This window comes from Ceratotherium simum, chromosome 15, assembly GCF_057802395.1.
Source record: "Ceratotherium simum simum isolate JZ-2026a chromosome 15, ASM5780239v1, whole genome shotgun sequence".
NCBI lineage: Eukaryota > Metazoa > Chordata > Mammalia > Perissodactyla > Rhinocerotidae > Ceratotherium > Ceratotherium simum.
The window spans coordinates 36,567,506-36,587,854 of record NC_141914.1 but is presented as its reverse complement, the minus strand read 5'-3'; the positions used below and the strand labels follow the sequence as shown (position 1 = coordinate 36,587,854).

Below are 20,349 nucleotides of genomic sequence, written 5' to 3'. Positions count from 1 at the left end.
TTATGTTAGACTGAGCAAACATGAATCATTCATATCAAGAAAGTGGAGAGCTGATGGAAGTTAGGGCCTAAGCCCTACCCCATCCACTCCAGATCACCCCGTCCCCCTCCTGCCCCCTTGCCTCAGGTTCTCTGGTCAATAACTTTTCCCTGGACTTATCTTTGAACTCATGGACAGAGACATGAGTCCATGTCTCTGGAATAACAAACTGACTTTGGACTTACATTTCATTACATCAGAAAGTAAATCAACCTTGAACTGTTAGTTTTGGATTTTTTACAAAGAGATAATGCTGCCACCTCACCCCACCTCCCGCCCACAGTCTCCTGATTACACGTGGTCTCTGTTGGTTTAAACTTTCCTATTCCTTCTTAAATGTGATGCTCCCCAATTTCTTTTGGCTAACTGTCATATTCTCTGTTCACTTCTCAAAATGTACTGTTTATTAGCTATTTATAATGAATGGACATTGTTGTCTAACAGCAATCAAATGACAAGGGCTATCACTGTCATTTGAGAGCACCACTCTCTCCTGCAGGGCACTGCTGACTGCCCCCGGGCACTGCTGGTCCTTGTCCTGGGCACCACCCCGACTGCTGGACACTGCCCTCTCCTGCCCCAGCTGCAGCCATGGAGCACCCAGGGTCATGCCAAGTTCGGTGCAGGCTATGGGAGAAGGTCTCGTGCTCTTCTGTGTTATAGGCTGTCAACAGGCATCAAAGCAGAAATGCTTGAACTTCCTGAGGTCCTCTGGGGACAGCCTCCCTTCAGTTCTTTCTTGAAATAGGACTCAGATAATGAGCTCAAAGCAGGGCCAGTAGACAAGTCTGAGTGACGGACACTATTTTGTTGTTCCCTTTGACCACAGAGGTGGCTTCAGGACCAGGCGGGCCTGTCAGTCCTGGCTTTATTGCAAGGAGGTAGGGTCTGCCCCAGAAGGCTCCCCACCCCTCCTGCAGATGATGTCCTGTCCTGTCCCGCCAGTCCCCAGACACACAGCAACACAGCCTAGGAGGAGACTGAGGCTCTGGGACTACACAAAACCTGCTAGCTAGCTATGTAACTCTGCTCTATTTAATTCAGGAGAGGGGCCTCCAACTTTTAGAAGCCATGGGACATTTATATTGGAAAAGAAAAACCAAAGCATGTTGATCAAGTGGGGAAGTTTAATATTTATGAAAATCAAATGGGAACATAACAAAATGTATATTGGTGTGTCATTCATGATCCATGTTTTTAACAGAAATAAAATTTCAAATGCAAATTTTAGGATAGTAAGATTGAAGATAGAGACTGTGAGACGTGTAAAAGAAAAATGCCTTTTTCCTTTTGAGTTGTCTCTCGTGTGTTGCCAGGGAATGACTACAGGCGAGTTTATGAGTGTCAATGCTTGCACGGTTTTCTGGACCACTCCAAGCTTCTGTTTGGGGAAGCCCACCACTAGGCAATGAAATGGGGGCCATGGCAGTGTGGGGGAGTGGGCAGAGGACAGAATGTGCATCTGGTTGGAATTCTGCCTCCACCACTGGCCTGCTGTGCAAATCTCCACACAGAACTTGCATTATACAAGATGGTGATAGAGGAAGGTAGACGAGGGGGATTCCCGACTGAATTTCCTCCTGGTCTGTATTTGATCTACTATTGACCTATTTAAGTAGTTTTCATTTTATTTCAATAACCATACTTTTCAATTAAGAATTTCTATTTGATTCTTTGTTAAATCTGCCTCTCCCCGCCCCCTGCCTTGCTTGGTGATTTCTATGAATAACATGGCTAAATTTAATTTATTAGTTGGACAGGTACCTAGCAGAATGGTACTGGGAGGAAAGGACTATGAAACACCTTGAGAAAAAGGCTGCCCTTAGAAAGGCCAGCTGAGAATGGCCCTGCCCTGAAGGAGCCCACAGGAGCAGCTCAGGAACAGGACTTCACATTCACAAGGATTTCTTACCACTCCCCAAGCACAGTCCATACTTCTCCATCTCTTGACTTTGCCAACATATTTCTTCCAAGCCATACTCTCATTTCTACCTGTTCAAATCCTGCCCATCCTTCAGGGTCAAATTCAAATGCGTCCTCATCCATGCTGCCTTCTTTGCTCTCCCCCTGCCAATCCTCAGCTGGGAATGATTCTCTCCTTCTCCTGTGAATATCTACAGCACTTGGTTCCCCTATGTACCACTTAAGATCAACAGGACTACGTGATTTCAACAGGCTACGTGATTTCACTGCTCGATGCAAAATGGAAACTCAGGGCCCTTTGTTTAAAAATTATTAAAAATTTCAAGATGGCTATAGCCGAGCATTATTACACCAAGCGCAGGGCGCTTCTAACACGTGCCCAGTCAGCCGGCCAGATGATTACCCTGGGAAACTCCAGGGAAACGGAGAGGCCCACTGAGCAAATGCAATCATTTAAATACCCGTTTGAATCCCCTCCCAGAGAACCTTCCTGAGCCCCATCTCAGCGCTCCAGCACCCACATGCCTGGCTCTCCACCTTGCCGGCACGTAGCTGAGGGCTCTGCTCCCCGAGCCTCCCAGCCACCCTCACCTATACCTACTGCCCCTTATCTCTGAGTCTACCTTGTTGATTTCCATGGTTGGCCACTAGCACAAGGAACAGGGAAGAATCTATCAGATGTTTTCCATGATACTGCTACCTCCCTTTCTCTTTCTGTTCCCTCCTGTTGCCAGAAGTTGCCAACATACGGTGCCTCTTTGCCAGCATGTTGGTGCAAAGGCTGCACTCGTATTCTTCCGCCTGCTCTGCTGCTTCTCTCCGACTCGGGGGTAATATCGATGTTTACTTGATGCCAGGAATGTTAAGTGTGCCGTCTCATTTAATACTCTCAACAATCCTTTACTGCTATTATTACGCCTTTCACAGATGAGTAAACCAACTCCGTGAGGTTAAGTAACTCACCAAAGATGATAAAGCTAAGGAGCCCTTCCTCTTAGCCACTAGGCTACACTCCCACTATATAGGCTAATCGAAGGCAAAGACCACACCTTAGTCACATCATGTCCCCATGATTTTTTTTGCTTTTAGTACTCATGTGTTATTGGGGTTATCAAGAACTCCTGTTTATTGATAGCTTACCATGTGCCAGGCCCTAGGCTCAGCGTTTTGCAAATGTTATCTCACTAAATCCTCAGCTCACCTCTACTAACCAAGTTTTATTGCCCATATTTAACAAATGAAGAGACTAAGGCTTAGCAGGATTAAATCTCGTTAGGTCCCATAGCTGGTAAACAGCGGCACCAGGGACTGTCCTGACTTTAAATGCGAGGCTCCTAATCAACCTAAGCTGCTCCCATGCATCCGGCCCCTCTCTATCTTACTCACCCTTACCTTCCTGCTAGTACCCATCCTCCCACTGCCTCCGTCTCCATTAGAATCTGAGTCCTGGAGGCTCAATTGTTGCTTAGCCCACCAAATGGTTTGGCTGCCTGTTGCACAATCCCAGTGCAAAAAGAGAAACTCGCCCACATTACCTGCCCTGGCCCTATGATCAGCACCTTCTCAGTTTCAAGTTTTCACCCTCTAATGTCCTAAGAACACCAGAAGCAAAGACTTTCCACATCCCTAAGTGTTTTCTGGAGATCAGACAACAAGTAGTGAAGAAATGGTACCAGCTGAGAGCCTTGCCGGATTCAAGACATGTGGAGACTAGGTCCCCTCTTACAGGCCTTCCAATAGCCTCATACACTTTCCCTCTCAACAGTCATGAAGTCTAATCTAGACGATCTATGGAGAATGGCCTCTCTCTTTGTTGGTTTCACTGTTAATCCTTTGAGAGTCCAGATAAATCTCTGGAAACCTGGAGAAATCCTCCTGTCTTATGAGTAGCAATTGGCCTTTCCTACCTCCTTTCCTGGTATTTTCTGACTTGTCCCTCACTGGTGGACACATGTGCGTACACAGGTTGACACCCACTGAGCTATATAGTTCGACTCCCAATCACAAGATGATTCAGCCCTTTTTTTTTTTTTTTTGGCTGAGGAATATTAGCCCTGAGCTAATATCTGTTGCCAATCTTCCTCATTTTTTTGCTCGAGAAAGATTAGCCCTGAGCTCACATCTGTGCCAATTTTCCTCTACTTTATATGTGGGTCACTGCCACAGCGTGGCCAACGAGTGGTGTAGGTCCATGCCTGGGATCCAAACTCGCAAACCTGGGCTGCCAAAGTGGAATGCACCAAACTTAACCACTATGCCATGGGGCTGGCCCCGATTCATCCCACTTTATAACCATTGGTGCCAGTCTTGCCTATCCAATAAGATGATGAGGTGGTCTCAAAACAAAGTCACCTGAGAAGTAACTGAAGGAACAGAGATGATGGAGGTCAGAGGAGGATAACAGGATGCAACATGGATGTTTCTAAATACCTAAAATCCAGCATACAGGCCAGGGAACTGATTCAGTCTAGGTAGTTCCTGAGAGGAGAATCTGGATCCATTGGTGAGGTTACAGGGTAGGCAGGTGTTGACTTGACACGAAGGAAACTGGTAACTTCATAGTTACTAGAACGATTCAACAATAGAATGGGCTGCCAGGGTGGTGGAGAGATTCCTGTATCTGAACATCCTCAAGCAGACACTAGACACTGGAGGGAGGCTCCAAGTTGGGTGGCAGGCTGGCCTAGAGCCCCTCAGTGATCACACACAGGGCTTGGTCTGTGCTTAGCAGGAGGCAGGTGCTGGGGATACATGATTGAAAATGACATAGACACTGCTGTCCTCTGAGAAACTTTCCAACTCAGGGATTGTGTTCCTCCACATTTAACGTAGGCTGACAGCAGGAACCACAGCTTACACTTCTCCCGTGTGCTCATCATCGCTAAACACGGTGCTGTGGAGTCAGACCCAACAGTGAGCATCTGGAAGAATGATGCCTTCCATCTGTGTATCCTTAGCACCTAGCACAATGTAAGAAATTATTTTTGAAGTTAAGGATGTGTGTTCAGAGAATACTCAATACTAGTCAGTAAATGGATCCACAGAATCTCCAGTATTGACTCACTGTCAAGAAGACCCATTCCAACCCCAGTAATCTACATGATGGATAAAAGAGTGCCCAAATTTACTAAGGTGCAACGAATTGCTTGACTCCAGTGGCTTCATTATAACCATACCACCCTTGGATGGTAAGGCCACAGCTCTTCTGAATGTCTCTGTGTCCAAGAGCCCCAGACAGCACATGATGGGGCTCATTAGAAGACGATGGCTTCACCTCTCATCTTCCTTCTTGTCTAAAGAGTGCCACTCACCTCATTTTGAAGGTATCAAAATTTGATGACAGAAACAAGAGCAGGAGCGATGGATACGATTCTCTGCATTGACTAGCACTTCCTGGAAAACATTTAACCAGAAATAACGCAATCATTTACCTTTTATTTACCTTCTAAACCTGAAGTAGAGATAATCTCAACACTAGCTGAGTCATCACTAAAATCAACAGGTCAAAGTCTCTTCTGCAAAATTGACCTTTAGGTATTTTCTACTGACTGAAGTTATGTGGGTAAACTAATTTTTTTATTCTTTTAATTATTAACCAAACTCAATACATTTTTCTATTTCTTTTGCTTGTCTTCAAATACAGCATACAGCCATGTTTCCTATTGTTAAAAATAATGATTTACTCGCTTTTAGACAGTGCCCAGCAACCAACCTCCTCAGCTTTCTTTGGGCCCTATATTCTTTTGGTTTGGGGTTAATAGAGAAAAAGTGATAGGACTAAATCCAGGCTCCAGCACTGTGTGGTGTGGTCAAGTTCCAGAACCTCTCTGAGCCTCTGCTTCTTCCTCTGTAAAGGAAGGCATATGAGAATAGTACAGCTCCCATGGAGTTATGAGGGTTAAAGCACAATGCTTTTGATAGAATTAGGAGTCAATAACATTAGCTCTGATGATGATATTTTCCCGAGGAGGAGCTGTTCCAGCCTCAATCCCCCACCCTTCCTTTAACCCTAAAGTGATCTCTTTTTCATGAGACAGAATGATTGGGTGGGTGTCAAGGCCACACTGAACAGTATATAGTAGGAAGTCTTCTTCCAAACAAAAGAGAATGGAAAGTTTCCCATAGTTTCTTATATGATAATGAAAAGCCTACTGCAAGGATTGCTGTGTTCTTGAGGCTGATTTCACACATAGGATCACCAGCCCAAATGGTAAAAGAACTTTCCTTGAAAAAGTAGGAAGATTTGTTGAAGTACAAACTTTTTTTCTATTCTGGGTTTAGATTATGTCTCTTCCTCAAGGCTGGGAACTAAGGTGTGACAAAAGAGAGGCCTAAGGCACAAAATTTAAGGAGGTGCGACCATGAGGATGAGTGCCTCCTTAAATTTTCACCTTCACCCTCTCCTTTGCCCCATCTTAGTCCAAGCCCTACTGTTCTCCATTTATCCTCTCCATTTGGATTTGCAGAGCCAGGTCATGGTTGTGTGGGCAGGATTGGAGGAAAGCTTGCTGAGCCCTTTCTCCACCCAAAGAAAGGGAATAATCACTTCCGGTCACTGTGGTTTAATAATTTTTGCCACGCTGTGGCCAGGCCCATGTCTCCCAACTTTTTTTTTTTTTTTTTTAATGTTCAGTCAGCTTTCTCTCTCTTTTTTTTTTTTTGAGGGAGATTGGCCATGCACTAATATCTGTTGCCAATCTTCCTCTTTTTTCTTTTTTCTCCCTAAAGCCCCAGTACATAGTTGTGTATCATAGTTGTAGAGCTGTAGCTCTTCTATGTGGGACACTACCTCAGCATGGCTTGATGAGCTGTGAGTAGGTCCCCGCCCAGGATCCAAAACAGCGAACCCCGGGCCACCAAAGCAGAATATGAGAACTTAACTGCTACGCCACTGGGCTGGCCCCCAACTTTGGTGCATTGGCACTGAGTACAAAGGGCTCTTCCAAATTATTTCCAGGGCAACTGGTGCTAAGTTACCTTCAGAAGAAACCTGATGGGACCTTGGACAAGAGTAATTTGCATTCCATTGACAGATGTTTTGCCTTGGAAAAATAAATCCCAATCTGTCTCCACAGGACAAACATGATCATAATTTCATATAACAACCTATAGATCTTGGCTAATCAGATGTTGCCGGATCAAATGGGTCAAGGTGAGCGCCTTCAGGACAGTCGGTGTCTTCTCATCACTCTGTGTCCCGGCACCTAACATCACAGGTAGCAGGTGTTCAATAAATACCCATACGAATGAAGAAGCACTAGGCTTTCCGAAATCACTACTCGGCCTTCCAGGAACTAGGCCCTTTAAGCACCAGAAAGGGCAGAGCCAGAAATCTGGCCCAATGATTTAAACACCAACCACTGCCACTTCCTCCCTGCGAAAACCAATTGTTCCTCTGGCTTTTAGTGACGTACACTTGTACATGTCTTGTTTTGTGAGAGGCTGGGTTTCTAGCTCTCACTGCTTGACTTGATATTTCACCCCCTTCTAGCTCTATCCTCCCTCTCCGAGACCCGGGTCTGCTGCCAGGGCCCCGACAGAACCAACCCCCAGCAACTCTGACCCTAAGCTTGCCATGATCCCTCTTGTCCTGGCTCCTGACTGGCAACTATAAACACTGAATTCTGCCTTGGAATAGTTCAAATGCTTCGCTGCCCCAGTGGAGAGCTCTATTGACAATTTCAGAGGACCTGGAACTCCGCTGCCATCAGCTGCCATCTTGAGAACTCCGCCATCGGCCGCACGGGGGCTCCACCCAGCAAGCACTGCTGCCATCTCCTGGAGGTTGTTGACCCTCTTCCACTCCTCAGACCTTTGGGCCTGCTCTCCTCAACCAGCTCCAACAAGCCCCTGATATCCTCAGTAAACTATCAGACATAGTTAGTGTGAATGGAAAGACTATCATTTTAATGCAGTGATGGGGGCCTCAAAGAAAAACGCACAGATAAGTAATTGAAATAATCAGATTAATGACTAGGAAATGGAATAAATGCCTATCTCCTCTTGCCATGCAAAGAAGCTGGAACCAGGTGGATGAAACTGATCCAAGATCACCCACGAATATATGCATTCGGCATGTGAAAATCTTTCAAAGTTTGAAATTGGTGCTGTCAGGCACAGTGAAGTACCTATATCCTCCCTTTGGCATCCTTTGCTACAGCTTTCTTGGAAAACATAACAAAATATCATCTATTGTCTTCTTCACTATCAGTAAGTAAATGGCAACATTTCCTTCTAAGGAAACTGAAAAAATGTGAATAAGGGGCCATTTTATTCAGCATGACATCAAAGTCACTTTAGTTTGTAAGTATTAGACACATGGCGTAGCTGAGATGAAACCAAAATGTATATTCATAAAGTACATTTTAAAAGAGTTCTGATGATTTTCCCATATCTAAGTTCCCACAAAAGTCAGCTTGGAAACAGTAGCAGAAAATATGAGGGGCCGGCCCCGTGGCTTAGCGGTTAAGTGCGCGCGCTCCGCTACTGGTGGCCCGGGTTCGGATCCCGGGCGCGCACCGACGCACCGCTTCTCCGGCCATGCTGAGGCCACGTCCCACATACAGCAACTAGAAGGATGTGCAACTGTGACATACAACTATCTACTGGGGCTTTGGGGGGGAAAAGAAAAGGAAGAGGATTGGCAATAGATGTCAGCTCAGAGCCAGTCTTCCTCAGCAAAAAAAAGAGGAGGATTAGCGCAGATGCTAGCTCAGGGCTGATCTTCCTCACAAAAAAAAAAAGAAGAAGAAGAAGAAGAAGAAGAAATGAGGTAACAGCTGAGCTGATATAGCACACATTGGAGGGGTATGAATTGGCATAGCCTTTCTGATAGGCAATTTGGCAAGAGAAATTAAGAGTTTAAAAATGTCCAAATCATTTGAATCAATAATTTCGCTAATAAGAATCTATCCTGAAAAAATAACTAGAAAGCCAAAGATTCCTGAATAATAAATTTCATTGAAGCTTTGTTTACGATAGTGATCAACTGAGAATAAACTAAATGTCCAACAATAAGAGAATGGTTAAACAAATTATGATACACACAATAGGATCATAACTAGTCATTAGAAGCATGCTTTTTAAATCTATTTAATGACATGGGAAAATATTCAAGTGATAACGTTAAATGAAAAGAAGGAGAATACAAAATTGTATATGCAGTATGATCTAAATTATATGAAAATAACTCCCTGCATAGAAAAAAAAGATGAGATGGAAATGTACCAAAATATTAACACCATTTATCTCTGGGTGATGAGACTGTGGATGAGTTTTGTTTTCCTGTTTATATGTGGTAGGACGATACGGTGAGAAACTAATTGCTCTTTACTATGTGCTTTGTTTTCCTAGCATGAGCGAAACAAGAAAATACCTAGTGCTTTAGAAACTGTCACCCATGCAAGATCCAAGAACAAAGATACCAAAAGAAACGCTCCAAGTGTAAGACAGAAATGATCAGAAAGGATGAGTGAACAGAACTTTCTTTCCTCCCCCATCCTCAGGTTGGTTGGCAGTAGAACCATCCCCAGAACAGTGTGGGAGTCCCAGAGCAGAGGAGACCCCAACCTCACTTCATGGGTGGGTTGAGGGGAAGGGGTACAGGGGTGGCACAGGGAGATATCACATCGCAGGGAGAAGCCCTCTGAGGAGCAGGGTGGCACCAGAGCAGTGGAGGGGCGATGACTGCAGGGGGTGCCTAGGCAGATGGGCTTGAAGGCAGCTTCATGAAGCCCCCCACACCCTAGGTGGGCACAGCAGCCAAACTGCCCCAGCCCTTAGCTGAGAGAAGGCTTGTAGTCTAGAAAGGGTCCCACAGCTGAGATAAGGGGACTCCTGATCAGAGGACGCAGGAGGACTGTCTTGCTACAGGTTAGATGGGGACAAGCAGGACTTTAGCTCATCGGTGGACATGCCAGCTGGACATACCTGAGGACCAGATGAGACAGGTTACCTGTGCAGATGGTGCCGCACAGACACTTGCAGCACAAGGCAAAGGTGGGCACCCCTTTCTGCCCTTGAGTAAGGTGGTATTAGCGTAAATCACGCCCTCCCCACTTCAGGCTTTCTTCTAACACGAGGGGGGAGAAGAAGCATAAGGGGCAAATAACCCTAAATGGAATTGGGATTCAACTGAAGTATCTGGGAGATCAGGTTACCTGGAAGTGACTAGATTACATTTTCACAAAAGAGGGCTCAGAGTCAGAAATTCAGTTGTGTTGCAGAAAATAGTTATATTTTATACACCTGATTTTATGACATATGAAACACGTACTCACTGCATATATATTTTGTGATTTTCAAATTTAATGACGATATTTTGTATTTTAAAAGATTATTTAGAAGAAAAGCATAGCATCCACAAAAAGCTGCTCATGAGTCAAGGCCCTGAAGAAAATGAGGCATAAGGCTGATGGAAGATCGCGCCTGGTTCTGAGGGTCATCCTGCTAGATGACCAGAGCTTATTTTGTGTCTCTAAGAGCCAGGAGCCCCCTCTCGGAGAGAACGTGGAGTCCTGACACTCCTTCTGAGCCTCTGTCATTAAGATTCTGTATACGTATATAAGCAGCTGGGAGAAATTGTGAAAATAGTCCTTATAGCTAGCTACCTTCTCTGCCCCATCACACATACCCCTTCGCTTACCCTCCTCCGCACAGCAAAAAAATATCATTAAGATTCCCTGGGGGCCGGCCCGATGGCTTAGTGGTTAAGTGTGCGCGCTGCGCTACTGGCGGCCCGGGTTCGGATCCCCGGTGCGCACCGACGCACCGCTTCTCCGGCCGTGCTGAGGCCGCGTCCCACATACAGCAACTAGAAGGATGTGCAACTACGACATACAGCTATCTACTGGGGCTTTGGGGGGCAAAGAAGGAGGAAGATTGGCAATAGATGTTAGCTCAGAGCCAGTCTTCCTCAGCAAAAAGAGGAGGATTAGCACGCATGTTAGCTCAGGGCTGATCTTCCTCAAAAAAAATAAAATAAAATAAAAATAAAAAGATTCCCTGTAAAAGGCCCCCTGTTTTTTTAAAACCAATTTTTGTTCTCTGAAGCAATACCAAACAACAGAACAAATTGACCCACACGCAATGATGACCTCTAAATATTTGAAGAACAATGTTGGTCACCATGTTAGGGCTTCTTTGCTTCAGGCTACACCAAGCCAAGTCCTTGTACGATATTTTCCAAGTCCCTTGCTATCCTGCCCACTCTCCTTAGAGGCCACACTTGGGATTGTCAAGGGTGACGCCTGGAACCAACACGGTGGCCCCGAGCTCTGGTCACCAAGACTCACTCTAATTCTGCTAAGGCGGCGAAGGGCATTAAGGAGGCATTTGTGTTCTTTGCTGTCTCTGCAGTATCTCGGCCTGTGGTGTGGGACTGGAACCCAAAGCTTTGCCAAGCGAGTGGCCATCAGACCACGGCTCCCCTCTGCTGCACTCGCACGCTGGCTGGGGGCAGGGGGCCACTGGCGCCCACGGCACTCAGCCACCCAGGAGACCCAGGGGAGTGCCCGTCAGTGCAGGGCCCTGGCAACGAAGTCTGGAGAAAAGAGAAGGGAGTAGGGAACCCCACACTGCTCTGCTGGCCATGCTCTCCTCAGCCCTGCAGCAGGAACGCCCTCCTCTCACCCCCACTCCCCACTTTGGGCAGAAATATCTCCCTTCCTTCCTTCTTTTCTCCAAGGATGCTACTCAAGATCTTGGCATCTCCTGTAGCTCTCCCTCCTCACCCTAGATCATCTTTACCTTTGCTACACTGTGGGCCTTGTCCTCCCTCCAGGACCCCTCTTGGCAGAGATAATCCTCCCCGACATTAGAGGATTTTATCAAATTGCTGAATAGCCGCCCTTTCCCCTCACAGATCCCATGGCACCCTCAGATCACAACAGAGGGCATTCCCTCTACAGCCAAACCCACAGCACTCCAGGGCCGGCTGTGCTGGCCTCTTCTCACCTTGGTGCACACCTCATCCCCTCACTGCCTCTTCTCTTGGCTGCTGTTACCATGTTCTGGCTGACTTTGGAGAATCTCCCCCCACTCCACCCCCAGCAGCATTACTTTGGCAGATTTCTTGGGGACCAGCGATGTCCTAACCTGTTTGTTTTTCCAAGGCTGGTGTTTGCAGAGGTTGTTTTGGGAGCAGACCAGAAATCATCCCACATCCTTATGCAATTCCTCTGGCAGGCTCCAACAGATAAATAAAGCCCTTGGCCCCTCCATTGGTCTACCTTTCCCAGCAGAGCACCTTGGGTTGGTCCCGAAGCCTCCAGCCACCTGCCCACCTGCCAGCACCTCTCTGGGGCAGCCATGAAGGCCCTTGTGCTGCTCTTTTGCCTGGCTCAGCTCTGGGGCTGCCACTCTTTCCCACATGGCCTGGGCCCAGTTTATAGGGAACTGACCTGTGACGACCCAGAAACAGAGCAAGCAGCCCTGGTGGCTGTGGACTACATCAATAGCCAGCTTCGTCAGGGCTACAAGCACGCCTTGAACCAGATTGACAAAGTAAAAGTGTCGCCTCGGGTAAGTGAGCCTGCTGTGCATGAGCCAAAAGAACCTGTGCCTGGGACTCAACCAGGTGTCTCAAAAGATCTCATCTCCCAACAGAAATGAAACGGCGGACAGGCAAACTCTCTGATTTCTTCCCAGGAGTGAGGGAGGGGGCAGGCGGAGGGCAAAAGAGGAGACATTCTGTACTATAGTCATGGGTCTCAGGGAGGGTACTGGTTGGGGTGTGGGGAGGTGTGCATGAGAAGAAAAGGCTTTGAATGGTATTTGAAGATGACAGGTAGAAAGTGTGGCTTGCTAGAAAAACTAGGCCCCAAGAGACTGGATTCTAGTTCCCAACTGCCACTGACTGGAAACCACTATCTTTTCTTGCTTCCGTTTCTCTGGATGAAGACTGAAAGTCAATGAAACTAGCACTTGACAGTTGCCTACTATGTGCCAAGCCCTTTCACATTTCTCATCTTCTTAACCACCCCCCACTCCCACCCTGACCATCCTGTGTGGTAGGTATTATCCTTGTCTTACATAAGAGAAGCCAAGGCTCTGACAAATGAGGGCATTCTTTTGCTCAAGGTCATATAATCAGTAAGCATCAAGCCTGCTCTCCACAAGCTGCCTCAAGAGAGGTACCCACAACCCAGAGAGATGTCTTGGCATGAACAGGAGTCACTGCCTCACACGCTGGACAAGAAACCAGTGCAGTCTGAAGCCAGTGACAATGACGATCAAGATGGAGAATATGCCTCGGGGGTCACTTGAGAGATTTGGAGAGGTGGGGAAAAGGCATCTGTCTGCTACCTGTTTTGAAATTAGATTTCATATCTGATGAAGGATAACGCTTTCAGTAAACATTGACTTCAAGCCTTCTGTGGGCAAGAACCAGTGTCAGGTGCTATGGGCAATATTAGGTTGAACCATATGAAATGGCCACTTTTGTATATTAAAAGCAGTCAAATAGAGGCATTTTAACGGTTCAACCTAATACAAAGGTGACAAGGACATAGTTTGTGCACACGAGAGATTTACAATCTAGGAAGGAAAACACGGTAAACATCAGGACATCTGGACTGACTGACATCTGATCTCACGATGGGACAAAATATTTGAAATCAGGATTGTCCCAGATGGATTTTAGGAGTGCCCCAACCGTACTGAAGTTCAATGGCGGTTCAGAGGAATCGCTGATCCCTTCAGGGAAAATAAACACAGTGTGCATATTTGAAGGAAAGGTAATGAATGGACATTGTGATTTTCACTAACCTCAGAGCTTGAGAGTTACTTTCCTTGAGAAACTCAGGAGTAGCCGGCTCCTGTTCTTGCAGCTCTGTGTCTTGGGGAAGAGAACTTGAGTACGTCTGAAGTCGTAAAACATGGCTTCCTCCGGGAGAGGGGATTCCGAGGCTTCAGGCACTGATGAGTCAGGCAGAACGGAAATGAGAGGCAAGCAGAGCTGGGCTGAAAGAAAAATAGGCATACTTGTACCTTCTAGATTTTCCGGGCTTTGAAGAAAGGATAGAGAAACAGGTAAACTGGCAGGAACAACTCCAAGGAGTATACAAGCTCCCCTATCACTACCCGCCCCGCTCTTTCCGGTCTGTACTAGTGACTTATTGCTTTCCCAGCGTCAGAGAGGTTCCCTCTGCCCTCTCATCCCCAGCAGGGGGCAGCAGAGAGGGAAGAGAGCAGCAACTTTGCATCCTGGCATCTACAAGCTGCAAGACAAAAAGCCAAGGACAACAACTTTTCCTTCAGGAAGGAAAAGAAAATGAGGAAGGATGGAAAGTAGATGAGTAGAGGGAAGGAAGAAAGAAGTAGAGGGAGGGATAGAAAAGATAAAGAAGCGACATTAAGATTTGGTCCTACATTACCTCCTTTGCTGCTTGACTGAGAAAAACCCAAAGCTGGCTTTTTCAAAGCACTGCTCAAAAGGTGGAATTTTAAAAATCAAGTAAGTATCAACCCTCGCTTTTAGCTTCCAAACAGAGCTCAAAGTGCTGACTGTGGGTCCATCAACCTGTGCAAGCCCATGCCCTCTTCTTCCTTGCAAACACAATTTAGTGCTTGCCCAGCCAACTGAGGAAGACCGGGGAAGCCCTGGTCGTTGTCCTGTCCACTGGGCAGGCCAGAGCTAGGTGGGGTTGCAGGCGACCAGTAGGAATGACTTTTCCCTCACCTCTCCAACAGGGGGTGTGTTCAAGCCCAATGGGGCTCACACTTCAGCCTGCTCAACAGGGTCAGGGGAATAGGCTGCTCACCTCTTCACTCTGTGTCTCCACAGCAGCCCACCGGAGAGTGGTTCGACCTTGAAATAGACACATTGGAAACCACCTGCCATGTCCTGGACCCCACCCCGCTGGCAAACTGCTCCGTGAGGCTGCTGACCGAGCATGTGAGTGTCCCTCTTAGGGTGCCTGCGGGTGGTGCCCCAGCCAGCTCCACGGTGGTTCTGCAAAGAGCCAGCCCTTTTTATCCAGCTTCCCAGACTGCCCTCGTGGCTAGCCATTGTGCAGTTTCTAAAACCGCCATTTGATGCTGCCTTCTGTGGGGCTGATTTTTACAACGGTTCAACTCTCATGTTGTAGCCCTCCCTGAAACCAGAGTGTAATGTCTCAGCATCACCCAGTGAAGGGGATTTTGGGAGGCTCACCTTTGACAACCATGCCTGACGGACCGCTCCCTCCCCAGTGAGCAGTGAAGGCCAGCCCTCCTCCTGGGCCCTCACTGTGGCTTTATTTCTTCAGGCTGTGGAAGGAGACTGTAATGTCCGACTTCTGAAACAGGACGGCCAGTTTTCCGTGCAGGCTGTAAGATGTAAATCCAGTCCAGGTAGAGATGATTATTATCATTCTTATTTTTACCTTGTAGAGAGTGAGGAAGGAACCTGAATTGTTGTCAATATAATTAGTTCTAGCCACTTGGTTGGTGAAAAAAGGAGAAGCCAAATTTCCTGGGTTGGGGGATTTGAAAACTCCTTTTTAAGGAGCTGTTCTCATTGGAGATGAAAATTGCCCCTTGATGAGAGGGACTCCTGCAGAATGTCAGCGTGACAGGAACCACCTGAAGGGTTAGTCAGAAGCCGTCTGGAGCATGTCTTAGCCCTGTCTAAATAAGCTGAGCTGGGGTGAATGCCGTGGAGAAGAATTACGACCCAGATCCTGGTTTCTTTCTGCGCGCAGACTCGGCCGAGGACGTGCGCAAGGTGTGCCTAGACTGCCCCCTGCTGGCCCCGCTTAACGACACCAGGGTGGTGCACGCCGCGGAGGCTGCGCTGGCCGCCTTCAACGCCCAGAGTAACGGCGCCTATTATCAGCTTGTGGAAATTTCTCGGGCTCAGCTTGTGGTAAGACTGAGCCCTTTGGACAGATTGGGCAGTTTGGTGGCACTTCGGGAATGTACGTGGTGAAGTAGGGGTGAGGGACAGAGCAGGCACAGGAGCAGGAAGGGGAAGGCAAAGAAGGTGGTGGGAGACAGGGATTGAAAAGGTGCTGACGGGTGTGAGGACCCTGAGTGTCATGAGGACCCAAACGACCCTCAGCGCCTCCTCCGTGCTGAGCCACTCTAACATAGCACGTACGCCAGGTCTAGTTAACACCAGGGCTCATGTTCAGCTGGTGGGAGTTCCCACATTATGCAGAAGCTCTCACTGTAAATTCACAGGTCTCCACATCCTTCTCACCCATCACCGCTGCACCACACCAGCGCTCTCAAAATTGATTCTTATAAAGGCACGAGCCTACTTATACAGACAGGCATTCACAGGATCCTAAAATGCCTTTTGAATCATTGAAAAAAATCTAATCATCCTGTGGATAGTTTAGCACATTTGAATGCAACAGAATTGTAATATTTAAGAAAACTGGTATTCCAGATACCAACCATGGCACACTTGGAAATGCACTGGATAGGTGGTAATTCTATTAACCAGAATATGTGATTCTCAGAACACCCCTACCCCAGACTATACCAAATAGCAGGTATTTTATTATTGGAAGTGTCCATATGCTCCGAGAACTATAAGAAAGAAAAGCACAAGTATCTTCCAGACTTTCACTTATATTTTTCATTTGACCCTGCTCTATATAATAGGTGGGAGAGATAGTCATCTCTTTACTTTCCCACCCCAACTTGGAGTAACCTGAACCTTGCATCTCAAAGTGCAGCCCCAAGAGGGAAGGCAGGGTTCCCATTCAAGTCAGTGTAAGGTCGGCCCTCTGGGTTCCTGCTTCCTATTTGAAAACTTACCTCTGTCCTGAATGATGGGCGGTGGGTCCCTTCCTTTGGGGAAGACCCCACGCTGACCTCTGTATAAAGCACTTCAGTACACAATGCCACAATAACTGCCCTGTGTAAGACATCGGGCCATGTTTCTTGGCCACACAGTGTGGTCTATGTGAATGGTGTTCCCTGGAGAGTGCAAGGCTGTGGCCCTCGCTACTTCCCTCCAGCCTCTCCTTCCCTGCCTTTTTCATGCTAAGTCGTGTTGCCTCATGAGCATTTTCATTTATTCTCATCAGCTTCTTCCAGTTTCTGTCCGTGTGGAGTTTGCAGTGGCTGCCACTGACTGTGTTGCTAAAGAGGTCATAGACCCAGCCAAGTGCAACCTGCTGGCAGAAAAGGTGAGTGGGCCAGGCCCTGGGCATAGCTGATAGTAGAACAGAACCTCCTCAGAGCAAGTTAGTATCTTGGGGCTGTGGAAAAAGGTAACAGTGCAAAACACCCACTCCCCGTGGGGACGGGTCATGCCAGGCCTTCCTCTGGGGTGTCACCATCCCCCCCTTAAAAGCTGTCACCAAATCATCTCACCCACTGGAGGTCCCTGGAGTTAGGAGAAAGACAGAGGCTGTTTCCTAATTAAGCCGGGTCGTGCCCAGCTGCTGTGAAATATAGATTTTTTCTAGGTATACCTATGATATGAAATCTTTCAAGCCCTTGAGCCAGTAATGTCTACTTCCAGGAATTGAGCCTAAAGAGATCATCAGAGATGTTTGACAGAAATATATCTATAAAGATTTATCATAGATACAAAATGACCCCCAAAAGAGCTGAATGTCCAACAGGTAGAAGTCATTGAATAAAATATGGCACATCAGTAAATAGAGTATTATGCAGACCCTAAAAATTGTGCTTTCCAAGAATAATGAATGATATAAGAAAATGCTATCATATTATATAGTAAGTGAAAAACACAGGATACAAAATGGTATAGACACAATGATCTCAATTTTTAAATGATATTTAATAGCATTTAAAAAGAAGAAAGAAATACATGGATGTTAGAAGTTCTCCTGGGTCACCACCATTTCTGGGATTATGGGTGATCTCTCACTCTCAAAGCATGTCTGTATTTTCTACATTCTGTGTAAGGGTATCTATTGTATATCTTCTATAAGCAGAAACTGTAAATGTTAGGAAAAAGGTTTTTTTTAAAAAAATGGAATTAAGAGTTTTTTTTCCTTTGACATGTTGGAGTATCAGTGAAACGGGGGGAGAAATATACTTTTTGAACCAGTTCAAATAATTCCTCTCTTTCTGTGGGCAGCAATATGGCTTCTGTAAGGCGACGCTCACAGTGAAGGTCGGTGGGGAAGATGTTGCTGTGACCTGCACGTTATTTCAAACACAGGTAACGGCATCATGGTTATACTTGCCCTCATCTTCAGAATACATTTTTGCAGTGCGTTAGTAATTACCGGGCGTTTGCTGCCCTGTCCTTCTGAACCCCACAATATAAATAGCCCTAGGGTATGTGGAATCATCAACAAATGGAAGGACATTTCAGCCATGCCTTTTCCCACGAACTTGTGGCTACAGGGCAGAACCATCCTAGTGTGTCATTGACAAAGCCGCCTTTTTATTTGCGGGAGGTGGGAGTGGTTTCCTGAGTTGCTGAGACCAAGTGGCCAGATCTTTCTGGCAGCTCCCAGTGGCTGCAGGTGTAGATGACAAAGAGGGTGACACCGCTGGTGAAGGTTAGCCATAGATGAGGTGCTTTTGTTCATGGAATGTGTGTGTAAGTCCACTGTCCCCAGGAGAATTGATGAGAAAGGGGGTCAGCTACCCAACCCTCATAGCTCTGATGACAATCCTTTGCATCTAGGTAGTTCTTTCTTGCCAGATTCCTTGCAAATAAAAGTTATTAATGTGAGAGAATTGGGTGGGGTTCCACCCAGAAACATGGGTGGCCTTGTCTGGGAGGAGAAATGTAGCTAACCTAAGGAAATGGGCCTCTCTCCAGCCTGTGGTCCTGCAGCCCCAACCAGACGGCACCAAAGTGGGGGTCCCCACCATTGTGGCAGAGCCAGCTGTGCCCTCACCTCCTGCAGCTTCCCTGCCTGTAGCTGCCCTGGTGGTAGGACCCGTGGTGGTGGCAGCTCAACAGCTACCCCCGCCAGGGCACCGGGCACACTATGACCTGCGCCATGCCCTCACGGGTGTGGGCTCAGTGGAGTCAGCCTCGGGAGAAGCGTTCTTCGTGGACAAAACACCCAGAGTGGTGCAGCCTGGCATTGCTGCTTCTGCCAGTCCAGTGGTCCGCCCTTGCCCAGGGAGAATCAGATACTTCAAGATCTAGATGAAAGTCATAGGTGAGAAGGTTTGGCACAGAGAACATGGCCACCATTTTGTTCAAGCCTGGGTATGGGTGGGGGCCTTGTCTGCTGTCAAGGCAAGTGCTCCATGTGGTCTCGATTAATATCAAGCCTTGACTCCCAACTCCTCTTCATTCTTCAGAGGACAAAAGCAGAGCAGGGGTGATGGTTATGGTTGCCAGCAACTTGATTGTCATTGTTTTGATGCTAGGCAACCACCATTGTATTCTCTGCCTTCCTTTGACTTCACAAAAACAATTAGAACTGTGACTTTGAGAGGTGCTCTTGCCAAGCTCATAGGTGCTTGTTAATAAAAATGCCTCAAGGATCTTCCCTAATAAAGAAGGTTCTAAGCTGAAATGTGGTCGTGATTATTGCCTACTTCATCCAAGCTCACATGAGTGGTCTGTCTTCCCAACAACCACACCACAAGTGTCCCTAAGCAAAATCAAAGTCAAAATAGAAACAAAATAGAACAAAAATCTGCTGCATTGCTACTGCTCACAACCCATAGGATATGCTCATTTCCTTATGAGAAAATAATTCTTTCCATTTCATAAGGGACAGAAAATATTACTAGAGGAGGACCAAATGCCTGAACTTTGTACAGACAAACCAACCATTGGTTTTCCCCAATGACCAGGTAAGGTGAGATTGGTAATTAACACAGGAACCTCACTTTAATTATTTCTGTTCATTATTTATGTTTAAAATAACTGTTGATTGTACTACATACACTTCATTGTATATTGATGGATTGGTCTTTCTAGCCAATCCATTTTAAGGCCTCAAGTTAAAGCTCTGGTTTGTAGTATGAATAAAGGAGGAACACCTGGACAGGTGAATCCAGTGGACATCTGTAGACACCATTCAAGTGTTCAGATAGCATAAAGGAATAAACCGTTTTTATTATAGAATAGTGCCTAGAAAATTTCCATTTTGCTCTACTAGCATTAGATTGTTCTGAGCAACCTAAGGGATGAGTCCTTTCAGATGGGATTTTAAAGAAGTGGGACTAATAACCAGTTGAGTGGCTTCACTTGAACCGAGGAGATTTAATGAAGCATTGACACTCAACTTATCACTCTTGCCTAGAGGTTTTGCCAATATTCCAGTAACCAGAGGAATGGCCAGGAGGGTGGGAAAACCATTAGGTAACTCAGAAGCCAGGGAAGATGAGGTATGGTCAGCTGGGCTAAATGCTGCAGAAAGGGCAATGAGAATGAGGATGGAGAAAAGGCCATTGGGTTAGCTGACTGACTTGGAGGTCATGGTGACCACTGGCAGATGCAGT

At 46.6% G+C, this 20,349-nt stretch overlaps 1 protein-coding gene and 1 long non-coding RNA gene across 3 annotated transcripts; one reads left to right on the top strand and one right to left on the bottom strand.

Annotated features, from left to right (window-relative positions):
• Positions 1-1,146: 1,146 nt before the first annotated feature.
• On the bottom strand, positions 1,147-14,041 carry LOC147915172 (uncharacterized). Of its 2 annotated transcripts, XR_015554464.1 has the most exons (3): positions 13,729-14,041; positions 5,274-5,355; positions 1,147-4,922 (listed from the first exon to the last, which is right to left on the bottom strand). It is a non-coding gene; the product is annotated as an uncharacterized LOC147915172 (long non-coding RNA). The 2 variants fall into 2 exon arrangements; XR_015554463.1 differs by having other exon boundaries at positions 1,147-5,355.
• On the top strand, positions 12,271-19,229 carry AHSG (alpha 2-HS glycoprotein). Its single transcript, XM_087439889.1, has 8 exons — positions 12,271-12,483; positions 13,593-13,697; positions 14,750-14,857; positions 15,210-15,294; positions 15,645-15,808; positions 16,983-17,084; positions 18,008-18,091; positions 18,704-19,229. The coding sequence occupies exons 1-8, from the start codon at positions 12,271-12,273 to the stop codon at positions 19,037-19,039; spliced, it is 1,197 nt and encodes a 398-aa protein (XP_087296015.1). The 3' UTR covers positions 19,040-19,229.
• Positions 19,230-20,349: the final 1,120 nt, after the last annotated feature.

What these genes read in the sequence shown, in the direction of transcription:
- AHSG (XM_087439889.1), top strand. Translation starts at nt 12,271, where the DNA reads ATGAAGGCCCTTGTGCTGCTCTTTTGCCTGGCTCAGCTCTGGGGCTGC. An exon ending in AAGTAAAAGTGTCGCCTCGG is followed by an intron (nt 12,484 to 13,592) that starts GTAAGTGAGCCT and finishes GGATTGTCCCAG; the next exon opens with ATGGATTTTAGGAGTGCCCC. An exon ending in TTTCTCGGGCTCAGCTTGTG is followed by an intron (nt 15,809 to 16,982) that starts GTAAGACTGAGC and finishes TATTCTCATCAG; the next exon opens with CTTCTTCCAGTTTCTGTCCG.